This window comes from Eublepharis macularius, chromosome 6 (genome assembly GCF_028583425.1).
Source record: "Eublepharis macularius isolate TG4126 chromosome 6, MPM_Emac_v1.0, whole genome shotgun sequence".
NCBI classification, from domain to species: Eukaryota; Metazoa; Chordata; class Lepidosauria; order Squamata; family Eublepharidae; genus Eublepharis; species Eublepharis macularius.
The window spans coordinates 4545591-4559731 of record NC_072795.1 but is presented as its reverse complement, the minus strand read 5'-3'; the positions used below and the strand labels follow the sequence as shown (position 1 = coordinate 4559731).

At 46.6% G+C, this 14141-nt stretch overlaps 1 protein-coding gene across 5 annotated transcripts in view; it reads right to left on the bottom strand.

Annotated features, from left to right (window-relative positions):
- Nucleotides 1-13318, bottom strand: part of MASP1 (MBL associated serine protease 1) — a 95236-nt gene extending 81918 nt beyond the window's left edge. For 4 of the 5 annotated variants that reach the window (XM_054982527.1, XM_054982525.1, XM_054982528.1 and 1 more), the window contains exons 1-2: nt 12960-13070; nt 7674-7899 (exon numbers count right to left, since the gene is read on the bottom strand). In XM_054982527.1, the coding sequence (XP_054838502.1) occupies nt 7674-7899; nt 12960-12964 (231 nt within the window). In that variant the 5' untranslated portion in view covers nt 12965-13070. Of the gene's footprint in view, nt 1-7673; nt 7900-12959; nt 13071-13229 lie in introns of those variants that run through there. The other variant, XM_054982526.1, reaches the window with a different exon arrangement.
- Nucleotides 13319-14141: the final 823 nt, after the last annotated feature.

The window sequence follows — 14141 nt, the reverse complement described above, 5'->3', positions numbered from 1 at the left end:
CCCTGCGGGTCAAAGGGCACGCTTGTCCTTGCTGCCGTGCTCCTCTCGCAGCCTGTTCTTGCTGCCGCGGCCTGCTTGCTGCCACAGCTCCTTTGCAGGCACACAGCCTATTGGGCATGATTCTGCCCCAAACAGGCAGCTGGGGGCACGGGAGTGTGTCCTCCGCCTGGGGGCATGCCATGCCACCCGGGAGGGCAGCCCAGGGAGCACGCCCCTCGCTGGCCAAGTAAGTGGGCGCAGAGGGAAATAATGTTCGAATAATAATAACATTCAATTTATATACCACCCTTCAGGACACCTTAATGCCCACTCAGAGTGGTTTACAAAGTATGTCTTTATTATCCCCACAACAAAGCACCCTGTGAGGTGGGTGAGGCTGAGAGAGCTCTGAGAGAGCTGTGACTGACCCAAGGTCACCCAGCTGGCTTCAAGTGGAGGAGTGGGGAATCAAACCCGGCTCTCCAGATTAGAGTCCCGCACTCTTAACCACTACACCAAACTGGGTCTTAAACACTACACCAAACTGGAAAGGGTGGGAGCAGGGGATTCTCCACTCCAGGTGGGGGAATGGTAACCCTAATCATCATCATCATCATCATAAAAAAAATCACCCTTTCAAAATCACATTTTTGAACAGATCTTCTACTTCATAATTTGCCAGCAGGGGTTGCTTTTAAATATTCTCCCTTATACCCCCCAAAAGCACAACAACAAATGATCTATCCCCCCCCCCCCCCGGGATCTGACCTTTGTACTTGGAGAAGATCCAGAGAACATACTAATAATAAGCAAAAAGTCCATCCAGGCTGTTAGGAGCAGTAACGATGCCAGAAAAAAAATTTAGAGCAACATGAAGCAAGAAAAAATAAACACCAGGATTTTAAACTGTTGTTGCAAAACAGAGCGTGCCGCATTTAACATGTAACAGGTGGTGGCTGCTCATGACAATTCTAACCACGTGGATCAGTGGATTCAGAGCATGTTGCCATCCAGAAACTCATCCTATGCAGATTTTTCTCCTGGAGAACCCCTGCAGATGTCACAGAATTCTTGTGTTACAGAAGCTGATGTTACAAGTTACGACCCTGCAGAATGGGGCACCAACCAGTGCTTGGAGAAAGTAATGCCCCAACCCTTAGAAGAACGGGACGCGAAACAGTAGTCGAGATTTAAACAGGATGAAACTAAGGGATTCTTTGGAGCTGTCTGTTGACCAGCTGTCAAGTAACACAGGGTGCTGGAGCTGTCTTTGGGTGTTTGCTGCCTGCTGAAGTAGTGTTTGTTTCCTTCTAATATTCCCTGCTCATATATTAGAAATCAAATTTTGCAAAGACTAAGTCTCCAATGCTCTTGTCAAATTTAGTATTACAGTCACTCTCAATTTATCACAGAATATACCTAGGATGTGAAAGTTGGACAGTGAAGAAAGGTGACAGGAAGAAAATTGATTTAGTTGAAATGTGGTGCTGGAGGAGAGATTTGCAGATACCATGGACAGCCAAAAAAGACAAATAAGTGGGTACTAGATCAAATCGAGCCTGAATTCTCCCTAGAAGCTAAAATGACAAAACTGAGGCTATTATACTTTGGTCACATCATGAGAAGACAAGATTATCTGGAAAAGTCAATAATGCTAGGAAAAGTAGAAGGCAGTAGGAAAAGAGAAAGACCTAAAACGAGACGGCTTGACTCCATAAAAGAAGCCACGTCCTCCAGTTTGCAGGATCTGAGCAAGTCTGTTAATTATACAGAGGAGTTAGCTAATGTCGCTAATAGCGGAAATCTTTCAGTCTCATTAAGCTAACCTGTTAATCAAAGAACAATCTTCCAGGGAACCTTATTTATTTTATTTAATTCACTTTTACCCCTCCTTTCTCCCCAGGAGATTTATATCATTCCCCTCCATTTTATCCTCACAACAACCCTGTGAGGTAGGTTAGGTTGAGAGCATGTGACTGGTCCAACGTCACCCAGCAAGCTTCCATGGACGATTGAGGATTCGAACCTGGGTCTCCCACATCCTAGTGTGGCAGTCTAACCACTACACCACACTGATCGCTTGAGCAACACATTGCTGCAGAGGGGAAATTGTTTGCAGCCTCTGGTTATCTGGTGAATCAGGGTGTCAGGTTTCTTTGGTGCCGGACAAGTAATAGCAACACATTTTTGCAGACATAAACGGGCTCTTGAGAATTTATCCAGGCCACAAAAAGATTCACTAGCTAATTTCTGGAAAGCAATTGGCTGCTAAAGACGTAACAGCGAGCCAAGCTTAGTTTATTTTCTTCCTGGACGCTTGGGACCCTGCTGATATCTGAATGCAACCATCTGTAAGGGGGGGGGGATGGATGTTTAGGGTGCTTGCCTGAGCAAGACAATGAAGGCCAGCATAAACAAACAATTGTACATGAGGTTAGACCCACCGGGAAGTGAGTTTGGAAGTAGGCACTGTGTGCTGAAAGTTTGTGAATGCCTGCAACCTCAATTGGCAAAGCATCAGAGACACACACTGAGATGCAAGGGAAAGTCATGTCCCTCAAGCATTTGCATTTTTCGCCAGCATTTGTTTGTTTGTCTGCAAGCATTTGTTTGTTCGGTGGAGAGTGCCCTCAAGTCATAGCTGACTTACGGCAACACTTCGTGGGGTTTTCAGGGCAAGAGACTAACAGAGGGGGTTTGCCATTGCCGGCCTCTGCAACCCTGGTCTTCTCTGGAGGTCTCCCATCCAAGTATTAGCCAAGGCCGACCCTGCTTAGCTTCTGAGATGTGATGAGGTCAGGCTCAATTGGGCTATCCAGGTCAGGGTATGTATGCGTGTTCAGCATTAACAATTTGGAATTGCTACGAAGAATTGAAAGAATACCATCGTCCCCTTCAGAGTAGCTGGGAGGCGATGTGGAGCAGGAGGGTCCCTGGAGGGTCTACTCAGCATGCAGAAGGTCTGAGGTTCAATCTCCGGTATCGCCAGTTAGAAGGATCAGGTGATGTGAAAGACCCCAGAGAGCTGCCACCGATCAGAATAGACAAGACGAACCCTGACAGCCGGATGGTTCATGTGTTCATGTGACTCCAGCCACAGAGTATGAGCTCCAGAACTTCCCATCTGGACCAGCAGTTAGTGGCTATGATTAAAAGGCTTAAGGAAGAATGAAGCTTTAACTGTATAATTTGGAGTGGTTTTTAATATCTATTTGTTTCCGAGCTTAATAGGCATTTAGGGGTTTTGGATGCTGAAATTTTCCTGGACGCTTCTCACAAATGGCAGATCTGGTGGTAAACCTGCAACTGGACTACACCACGGCCACAAACTCCGCACCGGACATCCCTGAACAGACCTTGGTTGAGTGGACAGAGGGAGGGGCACAAGGGTACTCGCTGGGGAGTTTTAAAAGGAGTCAGCACGTGGCAGAGGAAGCACCAGCAGTGTCCCTAACATCAGGGCCAGCGCCTCCATTGAGGCAGGTCCGGCAGCTGCCTCCGGTGCTGAAGTGCCGGAGGGGGCACCCGGGGTGAGGGCGCACACTGTGGAGCTGGCGGCAGCAGCGTGCGGGCAGCTGAGCAGAAGGGATGGGAAGCCACCCGTGCACCGCCCCAGCTGCCTGCCATGCCTGGCCCACAGCTAGTGCAGCCTCTCAGCCCTCCTGTGCGGCTGCCGCTACCAGCACACGCCCCTGGTTGGGAGCAGCAGCCGCAGGCCAGGCATGGCAGGCATCCGGGGTGGCGTGTGGAACAACAGAGCAGGGAGGTTGGGAGGACGCGCATGCGCCTTCCCAGCCACCCACCATGCCTGGCTGGGAGCGCACACCAGCAGTGGCAGCGTGGGGCAGTCTGAGCAGGCAGCCCTCCCACCCAGCCGCCCGTCGCCCCACAGTCTGGGTGCGCGCATGTGCTTTGTGTGCACGCGCGAAGGGGCAGGAGCAGACCTGAAGCTGCCCCTCGGCCTCAGGTGCCAGAAACCCTGGCACCGGCCCTGCCTAACATTAGATGTTAGCAATGAGTTCTGCTGATGGTGAAAAAAGAAGGGTGTTTTTACCAACTTCCAGGTGAGGCCAGGAGATATCCCAGAATTATAATTGTTCCCCAAACTACAGTGACCAGTTTCCCTGGAGATAAGCGCTGCTTTGGAGGGCAGACTCGATGGCATCATACACTGCTGAGATTCCTCCCCTGCATCCCCCACCCCCCAAATCTCCAGGATTCCCCCATGTAATCTGCCTTGAGTCTGAGGGCCAAGCTAGACGTGCAGGTTTCTGCAATCATACAGCAGTTAAAAAATAAAAGAGAGACCAAATGGCCCCAGAATGCCTCCATGAGGGAAGGAGGGGCTCCCCTTTCCCTCTGCAAGCCATTTCTCAGTATCATAATAGCGTAGGAGGAGTCCCCCCACCCTGTTTCTACTGCTCCATGTGAACAGAATACTCCATATGTAGCGGGAAAAAAGAGGGGAAAATGCCCTCCCCTGCTATTTTGACAGGGGGAAAGTGCTTGAAGGGGAAGGATCCCCTCTTCCCCCCACGGAGGCCATCAGAGGCTATTTGGACTCTCCTTTATTTTTAACAACTATTCTCCAAAGCTGTTGTGTAGCTGCTGGGAACTCTAGTTGGGTCTGGGGGAACCTCATGTCCAGCATGGCAATCAATAAGAAACGGGCTATAAAAAACAGACGGACAGACAGACAGACCTGGAGTTGGCTCCTCTATATTGCTGTCAATTATTACCTCTAATCACTTCACACAAATATAAATTTATGCAGATAAACTATATGGGAATGATCTATTTCAGGGACTGGTCCAGCGCTTGGCTTTGATCCCAGAGCCCTGGGGGCAGCCAAGCAACGGATTAAACTAATAAGAACACGTGCAGCAACTGTGCAAGACGGAAGTCAGATCTGAAACAAGGTTATGGTTATAATTCAGGGCAAAAGGGCCCTGATTCTAAATCAAGGCATTATGTGGCAGAGCGTGGGGTTGGCGGGGAACTCTTGCATGTAGTTATCAGACTCACTTTCACTGTCAAGTTAACTCACACACGCACACGCCATCACAAGACGTTTTGATAGTCTTTGGCAACTTTTCTCCCTTCTCTCCAAACTCCTGATGTTTTTGGCCTCAACAGGCAGTTTCAAATTCAATTTATATCCAGATAAAATAGGTACAGATGTCTTTTTAATTTCATAGTGTTCATTTACCAGGCAAGGTTTCCTGCCTTCTGTACTTGCTAAACCATTGTCCCCGTTATTTATTTATTTCAGTGCCTGTATGCTGCTGTTTTTCTGTGAATTAAAAACAGACCCACACAAGGGAAAACACATAAAAACACAACTTAATTGGAATTTAAAAAATCACAAAATGTGTTAGCGCACTCCCAATGTCATACAAAAAATCCCAACAACACATCCGTTAAAATGAATAAAACGCCAGAGATAAGAGAAAATCCTGTCCAGAGTTCTTCTGGAAGGTCTTTAAAAGGCTACACTAAGCATCTCTCTATACAAGACATCTTACATGGGGATGCTCAAGTGTAGGGAGATGCAACGTTAGTCGGGAAGCATAGTTGAAAAAGACAGAGCCGGTGGAGATCGCTCCTCAGAGGGTTTGTTAATTTCATCTTTGCCTCCCGGAAGACTCTGTCAATTTCACCTCCCCTTCTGCTAGGCAAAGATGAAATTAACCCTCTGAGGAGTGATCTCCACCGCCAATCTTCCCCCCAATCTCCACCAGCTCCATCTTTTAAAACATCTCTCCTGTTAGAGAGGTGAAATTGACAGAGCCTTGGGGCGGCAAAGATTAAATTAACAAACCCGCAGAGGACTTTTTAAACTATGCTTCTTGGCTAACATTGCGCCTCCCTACTCTTGGGCATCCCCGTGTAAGATGTCTTGTGCAGAGAGACTCTATGGGGCAGCCCAAATCCTTGCAAAATGTCCTTACGGCTTAGGTACCCAATGCAAACCCTTCGGCAGGCTTTAGAACATGGTCTGGAGTCGTTTAAAGGAAAGAGGGGATTTTAAAGAACACCTTTTTAAAAATTATGCTTCAAAATGACAACAGCAGTGCAGAGAGCCCAGCGCTGATTAACAAAATGGAGCAAGGGGCTGAATCGTTAAATTTCTTCCTCGCATGGATCACGTCCAAACAGGGGCTGTACAGGTGTACCGTTTCCCTACTGCCTCCCTGCTCTCTGTCGTGTCTGCTTTAGCCTTCGGGAAAGTGCACCACAAACATCTTCAGCTCCTCACCCTTTATCCTAACATGTCTCTTGGTACGCCCAGCTGCATTACTATCTCCATCTAACTCATCAATGGGAAAGTTATTCAACTTGAGGGCTACATCAGGGTCTCTGCGTGCTTTTGAGGGGGGCAGGTGACGGCAGTTCCTGTCCCTACTGCTTGCAAGAAATGCCAGGGCTAGAAGCAGGAAGAGTTGGCAACCAGCTCGAAGCCTTCAAAAGCAGGCAGAGACCTGGGTAGGGTTGCCAGATCCTCCAGTGGGGGAAGAAATGCCCCCCACCAGCTGTCAAGTAGCTGCAGGAGAAAAATAAGAGGGAAAAAAAACATAGGCCAGAAGTGTGCTGTCACTTCTGGTAAAACTATAGAGTTTTTAGGCCAATTCCTAGATAGGTGGGATGTCACTTCCGGGTTATTCAGGAAGTGATGCCACACTGGTGGCCACCCTCCCATGTCCATCCCCCTTCCCCCCAATCTCCTGCTGGTTTCCAGGCTGGGCCTGATAACCCTAGACATGGGATGTTTCCTTACAGACGTTTGGGAGAGCATCCAACTGATGTCCTCTAGTTGTTCTGCTTCTCTCTCCCCTCCCTGCTTTGTTGTAATCTTTCCCAATCAGTCAAAAAGAGCAAGAGTCGTAGGGTATGAGCTTCTGTGAGTCACAGCTCACTTTCGCAGATACAGCTAGCATGTGAGTTCATCTATCCTTATATCTTGGAGAGTGGAGTGATTGCAGACACTGAATGACTATAGCTGGTGAATGACAATAGCAGGCATGATAGGTGGGGTATGCAGAGGGGTAGTGGGTGTGGAGAAATCAGTGTTGGTAATGAGACAGGAAGCTTAGGTCTTGATTCAGTCCAGGTGGGTGCATTCCTAAGAGCCACCTAATCCAATCACGCCACTCTCCAAGATATAAGGACAGATGGACACACATTCTCGCTGTATCTGAAGAAGGGAGATGAGACTCACAAAAGCTCATGCCCTACCACAAATTTTGTTAGTCTTATAGGTGCTATGAATGGTTATCTCATTATCAGAAGTAACAGACTTCCTTAACAGAAGCAAACTGATCTCCATCTCAGAAGCTACTGTTTGCATCTACTCCGCCCTCCCCTCTCCACCTATACATCTGACCAGTTTCTTCTTGCCCTCCATGCATCTGACGAAGAGAGCTGTGTTCCTCGAAAGCTTATGCTACAATAAAGTTGGTTAGTCTTAAAGGTGCTACTGGACTCTTTTCGATTTTGCTACTACAGACTAACATGGCTAACTCCTCTGGATAGGTGCTACTGGACTCTTGCTTTATTTCAATGCTACAGACAAACACCGCTAACCATCTTGACCAATCAGTTTGCATTTTCCCCATTTCTGTTTCAACTGCTCCTGGCATACATTTTGCACTTGCTTAGATATCCCATACTGTGAGCAGTCTGGTGGGACTCACCTTAACGTAATCATATTCACAAAGGTAGGACGATTCCAGGTCGAAATGCATGAAGTAAAGCTTGATTCTGAATCCGTCTGGCACTGATATATTCCATGTCACTTCTGAATCACTGGGGTAGGAGTCCGGGAAGCTGGGGGACTGAATCTCTCCAAACATGTCAGTCAGCTCAATGGCCTCTGCTTTGATGAGATGCAAGACGCTCAGAGACCAAATCAGAAAGGACCTGTGAAATGCACACAGCGATACGGTGATGCCTCCCTCCTTTTATCTATTATTTATTTATATTGTATTTTATATATATTCACTCATGGCAAATTACACAGTGTGAAACAACAGGGACATGCAATAAAGCAAGACAATAATGTATGGAGCTGAAGACTTTTCAAGACAAGCATACATCTAGCAGAAACAAAACAGAAGCAATTTGACCAGGCATATTAAACAAGTACAAAATACTTGGTAGCAACATACCTACATCAACAAAAGTTCCCAGTCAGTATAGTCTTTATTTACTTATTCTAAGGAATTGCTCTGGGCAGTTACCTGTCAGCATGCAGCATATATCATCATCATTGTTGCTGTTATTGTTATTGTTCTTAACGGTGTACGTAACATTTTATAACGTCTGTAGCAGCAACTAAAAGCCAGAGGACCAGGCCAGAATTGCTTCTGGCTAGGGTTGCCAGCTCCGGTTTGGGAAATTCCTGGAGATTTGGGGGTAGAGCCTGGGGAGGGCAAGGTTTGGGAAGGGGAAAGACCTTGGTGGGGAATAATGCCATAGAGTTTGTCCTCCAAAGCAGCCATTGTCTCCATAGAACTGATCTCTGTGGCCTGGAGATCCATTGTAATGCTGGTAGGTCTCCAGGCCCTACCTGGAGGTTGGCAAACCTATTACCCACACCCAGTAAGAGTAATTTTGAGCGCAAAAAAATTGCAGGCAAGGAAGCTCTTAAGCAATGCTTTCCCTTTATCTATTCTCTACCTTTTTTTAAAAAACCACACAGTCTGACAACATATTCAGCTCTCTTTTTCATATGCTCTCATTGGGCTCTGAGGTGCCTCACAGGGATGTGGAAAGGGTACCAATTGCCATGTTTTAACAGTTGTCTTTTAGGTCTTAAAAGGTTGCATTTTGGGTTATCTGCAGGGGTCATTTTGTTTCGTAGAAAATAAGCTGGAGGAACTCATTAGCATAACTCATTAGCATATGCCACGCCTCTTGCCATCACTGGAAGTGTGTCATTGGCATAACTGATTTGCATATGCCACACCCCCTGACATCACCTATTCTGGCTGTTTTGGACCCAATCCTGGCCATTCAGGGCTGAAATTGGGCCCAAAATGGCAAAAAGCGGCGGAAAATGGCCAAAAAGGGGCCCAAAATGGTCAGGATCGGGCCACTGATGAGCGGGACAGTGATCCACCTCCCATCAGAGGCCCGATCCGGGCCATTTCGGCCCCAACCCAGGCCGAAATGGGTCCAAAATGGCCGAGAGTCGGGTGGGCAGGGCACCTGACATGTGACCTCTTTGGGGAACTGCCAGAACTGTGTTCCTGTGCGTTTCCCCTCGAAATGAGCCCTGGTTATCTGTCTTGAGCCCCTATGGTTTTGAAGCCTGCAAATGGAAAATAATTTAATTAATAATCAAACTAAATGGGAAGATCTCCCCATAATCCAGTTTGTAGAAAGAGAAGCTGAAATAGAGCAGCAAAGTCGCTGAAAGTTTTGGAGTTGCAGCAACACAGATTTCTGGCATAGTCTTTGGGGTTCCGTTCCTAAATGGATAATTCAAAGAAAGTACACAATCCTTGCATGCGATTTTAATAGGTTGATCTGGCTCCCAGTTCACAAGAAGGAGTAGAGCGGCCTGGGCCCCTCTTCCTCCAGATGAGGGAAGTCTGTGGCAAACAGTGTTCCAAGAGTCCCCTTCCAAATGCAGCAGCAATAAGCCAAAGGAGAAATCTGCTCCGAAGATGGTGAACCAGTTCCTCCACAGTTTTCTTTCTTTCTTTCTTTCTTTCTTTCTTTCTTTCTTTCTTTCTTTCTTTCTTTCTTTCTTTCTTTCTTTCTTTCTTTCTTTCTTTCTTTCTTTCTTTCTTTCTTTCTTTCTTCTTTCTTTCTTTCTTTCTTTCTTTCTTTCTTTCTTTCTACTGTTTGCATGGGACTTGGTGACACCTGGGGAGTTTCCCTACTCTGGTCTGCCCCTTGCTTTCTTATGCACAACAGCCAGCGATTCCACAGGCGAATCTCTTTACATGAGGCAATGTTAGCTGGGAAAGGTAGTTTAAAAATTCAGAGCTGCAGAGATCACTCCTCAGAGGGTTCGTTAATTTCATCTTGGCTTCCCTGAAGGCTCTGTCAGTTTCACCTCTCCAGTCTAAAGTCTGGGATGGTAACCCGAGGGCAGCCAGGAATGGAAATGGGCTGGATCTGCCTTCCAGAGCCAGACTTGGACCTGGAGAGGTTCTAATGGGCTGAAGTTTCCCTTCTGGCATTACACAGCCCCTTCCCACAGCTCCAGTGTATAACAAAGCCTTTGCCCAGTTGCCGGCTCTGTCTTTTTTGGGGTTCCAGTTCACCTGTGAAGTGCGTTCTCCTCTACACTTATTGAAACACATGTCTGAACGCTTGGCAGAGGGATTGTCAGTTCTTTGTATCCAGGCAGGCTCTGGATTGCTCCTCTTAAACTGCTTTTAGCGGAGGAGTTTCAAGAGTCACTCCATTTCTGTTATTTCAGTTTTAAACCGACCTTTAAAAATGTGTGGGTTTTTTGATTCTATAAATAAAGCCAGTCAATCAATTGTTATGGAATTCTACTTACCAAGTGGAAAATAAACAGCCTCTCCTTATGTGGTGCCCTGCGTGATCGTTCCTGTGGCAATCATAAATTTTATTTTCTGGCGGTCCACTGAGATAGCATCTGGTATTCTATACCAGAGGAGTCACTTGCTTTAGAATTGCCACTGGCAACCCATGAAGGGGAAAGGGCCGCTTCCCAAATGCCACCCGGCTGCACTGCAAATGATACACAAAGAGGGAATGCTACAAGCACACGGGCTGCCTGCTGCCCCTCCCCTGTACAATCACCATGCCCAGTATGTAGAAACGGGCCAAGCTTTTGCTTTTGAGGAGCAGGTGCCAAGAGAAGTAAAGCTTGCTGATGACTAGAAACAGTTATTCGCTGCCAAGACGAGTCAAAATGTGTGAATGTCACCCCATGGAATAAAAGCAGACCTCCTTATCTGAAAGAGTAGTAAAGAGGAGCCCCGTGATGCAGAGTGGTAAACTGCAGTACTGCAGCCCAAGCTCTGCTCACGACCTGAGTTTGATCCTGGCGGAAGCCGAGTTCAGGTAGCCGGCTCAAGCCTTCCATCCTTCCGAGATTGGTAAAATGAGTACCCAGTTTCCTGGGGGTGAAGTGTAGATGACTGGGGAAGGCAATGGCAAACCACCCCGTAACAAAAAGTCTACCAAGAAAAAGTCGTGATGCAATGTCCCCCCCCATGGATCAGTAACGACTCGGTGCTTGCTCAGGGGACTACCTTTACCTAGAAAAGAACAAGAGACCAGTAGCACATAAGACTAACAAAATTTATTTTAGGGTATGAGCTTTTGTGAGACACAGCTCACTTCTTCAGATACAGCTAGAATGTGAGCCCGTCTGTCTTTATATCCTGGAGAGTGGAATGATTTCAGATGCTGAATGACAAGAGCAGGTAAATGACAATCTCCGGTGAATGACAATAGCAGCTTCTGAAATCACTCTCCAAGATATAAGGATAGATGGACTCACATTCTAGCTATATCTGAAGAAGTGAGCTGTGTCTCATGAAAGCTCACACCCTACAATAAATTGTGTTAGTCTTATAGGTGCTACTGGTCTCTTGCTCTTTTCAACTATTACAGACAAACTAACACAGTGACCCATCTTGATCTGTCCTCCTCTGAAGGTTACGGACACCCCCGTGCCTGTTATTGTATGTGTCGATGGTGGTGGAAAGTGCCATCAAGTCATAGCCAACTTATGGCAACCCTTAGTGGGGTTTTCAAGGCAAGAGATGGACAGAGGTGGTTTGCCATTGCCTGCCTCTTTCTAGCAACCCTGGACTTCCTTCGTAGTATCCCATCCAGGTATTAACAAAGGACGACACTGTTTAGCTTCCGGGATTTCAGGCTAGCCAGACCATCCGTTCCGGGTAATGTGTCGATATTGCAATTTTAGTATATTGCTAATAGAATCTTGTTACGTGGCTTCAGGGTTGTAAACAGATGTGTCCCTTTCTCATGAACAGATGTTCCATCATTTTAACACTTGTGGAAATGAAGGTGGAGAAGCTTGCCTAGAACAGAGGCTCTGTTTGTGAGAAGCTGGGAACTCTAAGTTCTGAAATAAATATTAGGTGAATGGGCCTATGAGCCCCTCTGAGATAGCCAGTTTGAACTTCGTGGACACAAGATGGGATATGAAAACAGTAGGACTGAGCACAGTCAAGCCACTTGCTCCAGTGGCAATTTGTGAAACCTGAGTGCTTTCATCCCTGCAACAAAGAAGGCTTCTGTGAAGCTCACAAGCTTGCTGTCTTTTGAAGATGGCACATAGGTTTCTGTTAATCTCTGCTGTTAAAAGCGAATCAGCCTACAAACTAGGGGAACAGTTGAATTTCCCTGTACATGGAGGATGGAAACAGAGACTCGTTTATAGGACCATGGGGGCAGCGGTGGGGTGGGGTGGGGGTTGTTATTTGACGAGGGTGGCTTGGTTTATTTTAAAAGTTTGCTTCCCGTTTCAAATTCAGTTTTGCTTTGATGCAAAGAGGATTCATCATAGTGCTGCAAGCAACGGAGACCCCAAAGCAGACCCAGACCGGTATTTCCTTTTTCTGGCACCGTTTCTCAGGTATCTGGCATTGCCCTGGAGCAGAAGGACGGACAAAGGCCCTGCAAGTAGAGGCTGTTTTCCCAAGTGCAGGTAGATTTCAGATTCTTGCATTTGCGTATTTTCAGATGAAAACTACCGTAAGAATTTGACAGGAAAAGCCATGCTGCTTAGACATTACATTCCCTTTAAAACTGGCTCTCTTCCCTCCCCTCTTCTTAAGAACACTCACAAGTTGGGCATTTCAGACAAAACGGCATTTAAAGTTGTGACTTGTGAAAACACGCTCGGAAACCTCTCCACCACCAAGCACCCGAATCACACAACACAGTCTCTCTCTTTCTTTGAGTGCCTGTGCAAACATGCTCTAAGGGCCCTTTCCAACCCTTCCTGACAAAAAACTCACCTCATTTTCTTCCCTGAAGGTCTGACTGCCCTTGGAGTCTCCTGGTCCGCTGGGAGAAGAGAAAGAAGCTGGCTGAGGTTGGTTTGTATGGTCCCAAATGTTTAGCTGTCTGGCTTATCTTTGTTCAGAGATTTGTGTGTGTGAGAGAGAGACTGTGTGCATGTGTGTCTGGGGTTCGCTGGCATTCCCCATGCAGGTCACGCCTCCCTTTTCTCGCAACAGTCACTCCCCCCTCCCCATACACACACACACACACACACACACACAAACCTGCCAAGACAAAATCTATCTTCCTTTCAGCCCGCCTGCTTCTGCCACCCCACGGCTCCTTCTGACAAAGATATTTCAATCACCGCAAAGCAGTGACAACTTTGGAACCGGCCTTCCAAAAATCTGCCCAGTTGTCTGTTGTGAGAATCCACCCCCTGAGGCTGTTTTGCCAGATGCCTTTAAAAAAATGTCAGAGTTGTTTCACAACAGGGAACGAGAAAGCTAAAGGAGGGGTGTATTGCCACAGGACTCTACTGAGAATTTGGACAATTCTTTTCACATGTGAAAATAAGAACAGATCAAGCCCCCAAAGAACATTCATTTTATGGGCGCGTTTGCATGCCAGTTTTTAAAAGGGTCAGGTATATATTCAATATACACCTTAATTTTATTATTATTATTATTATTATTATTATTATTTAGATATATTGTCTGCTCTTTCCGTAAAAGGGCTCAGAGCAGATTACAATATAAATAAATACATTTCTTCCTCCTCCTCCTCAGAAATCTGTATGTGCCATTGAATTTACCTCAGGGAAAATTTATGGGGTGTGTGCGTTTTGTGCTTTCAAGTCGCCTCCGACCTACGGTGACCCTATGAAGGAAAGACCTCAAAAAAGTCCTACCATTAACAGACTTCCTCAGGTCCTGCAAACTGGAGGATGTGGCTTCTTTTATTGAGTCAAGCCATCCTGTTTTAGGTCTTCCTCTTTTCCCCGCTGCCTTCCACTTTCTCCAGAATGACTGATTTCTCCAGAGAGTCTTGTCTTCTCATGATGTGGCCCAAATACGATAACCTCTGTTTTGTCATTTTAGCTTCTGGGGAGGATTCAGGCTTGATTTGATCTAGTACAGTTCATATATCAGAGAAATGACAAGTGAAACTTGGGCTGGGAGATCCCAGTGCCTGAA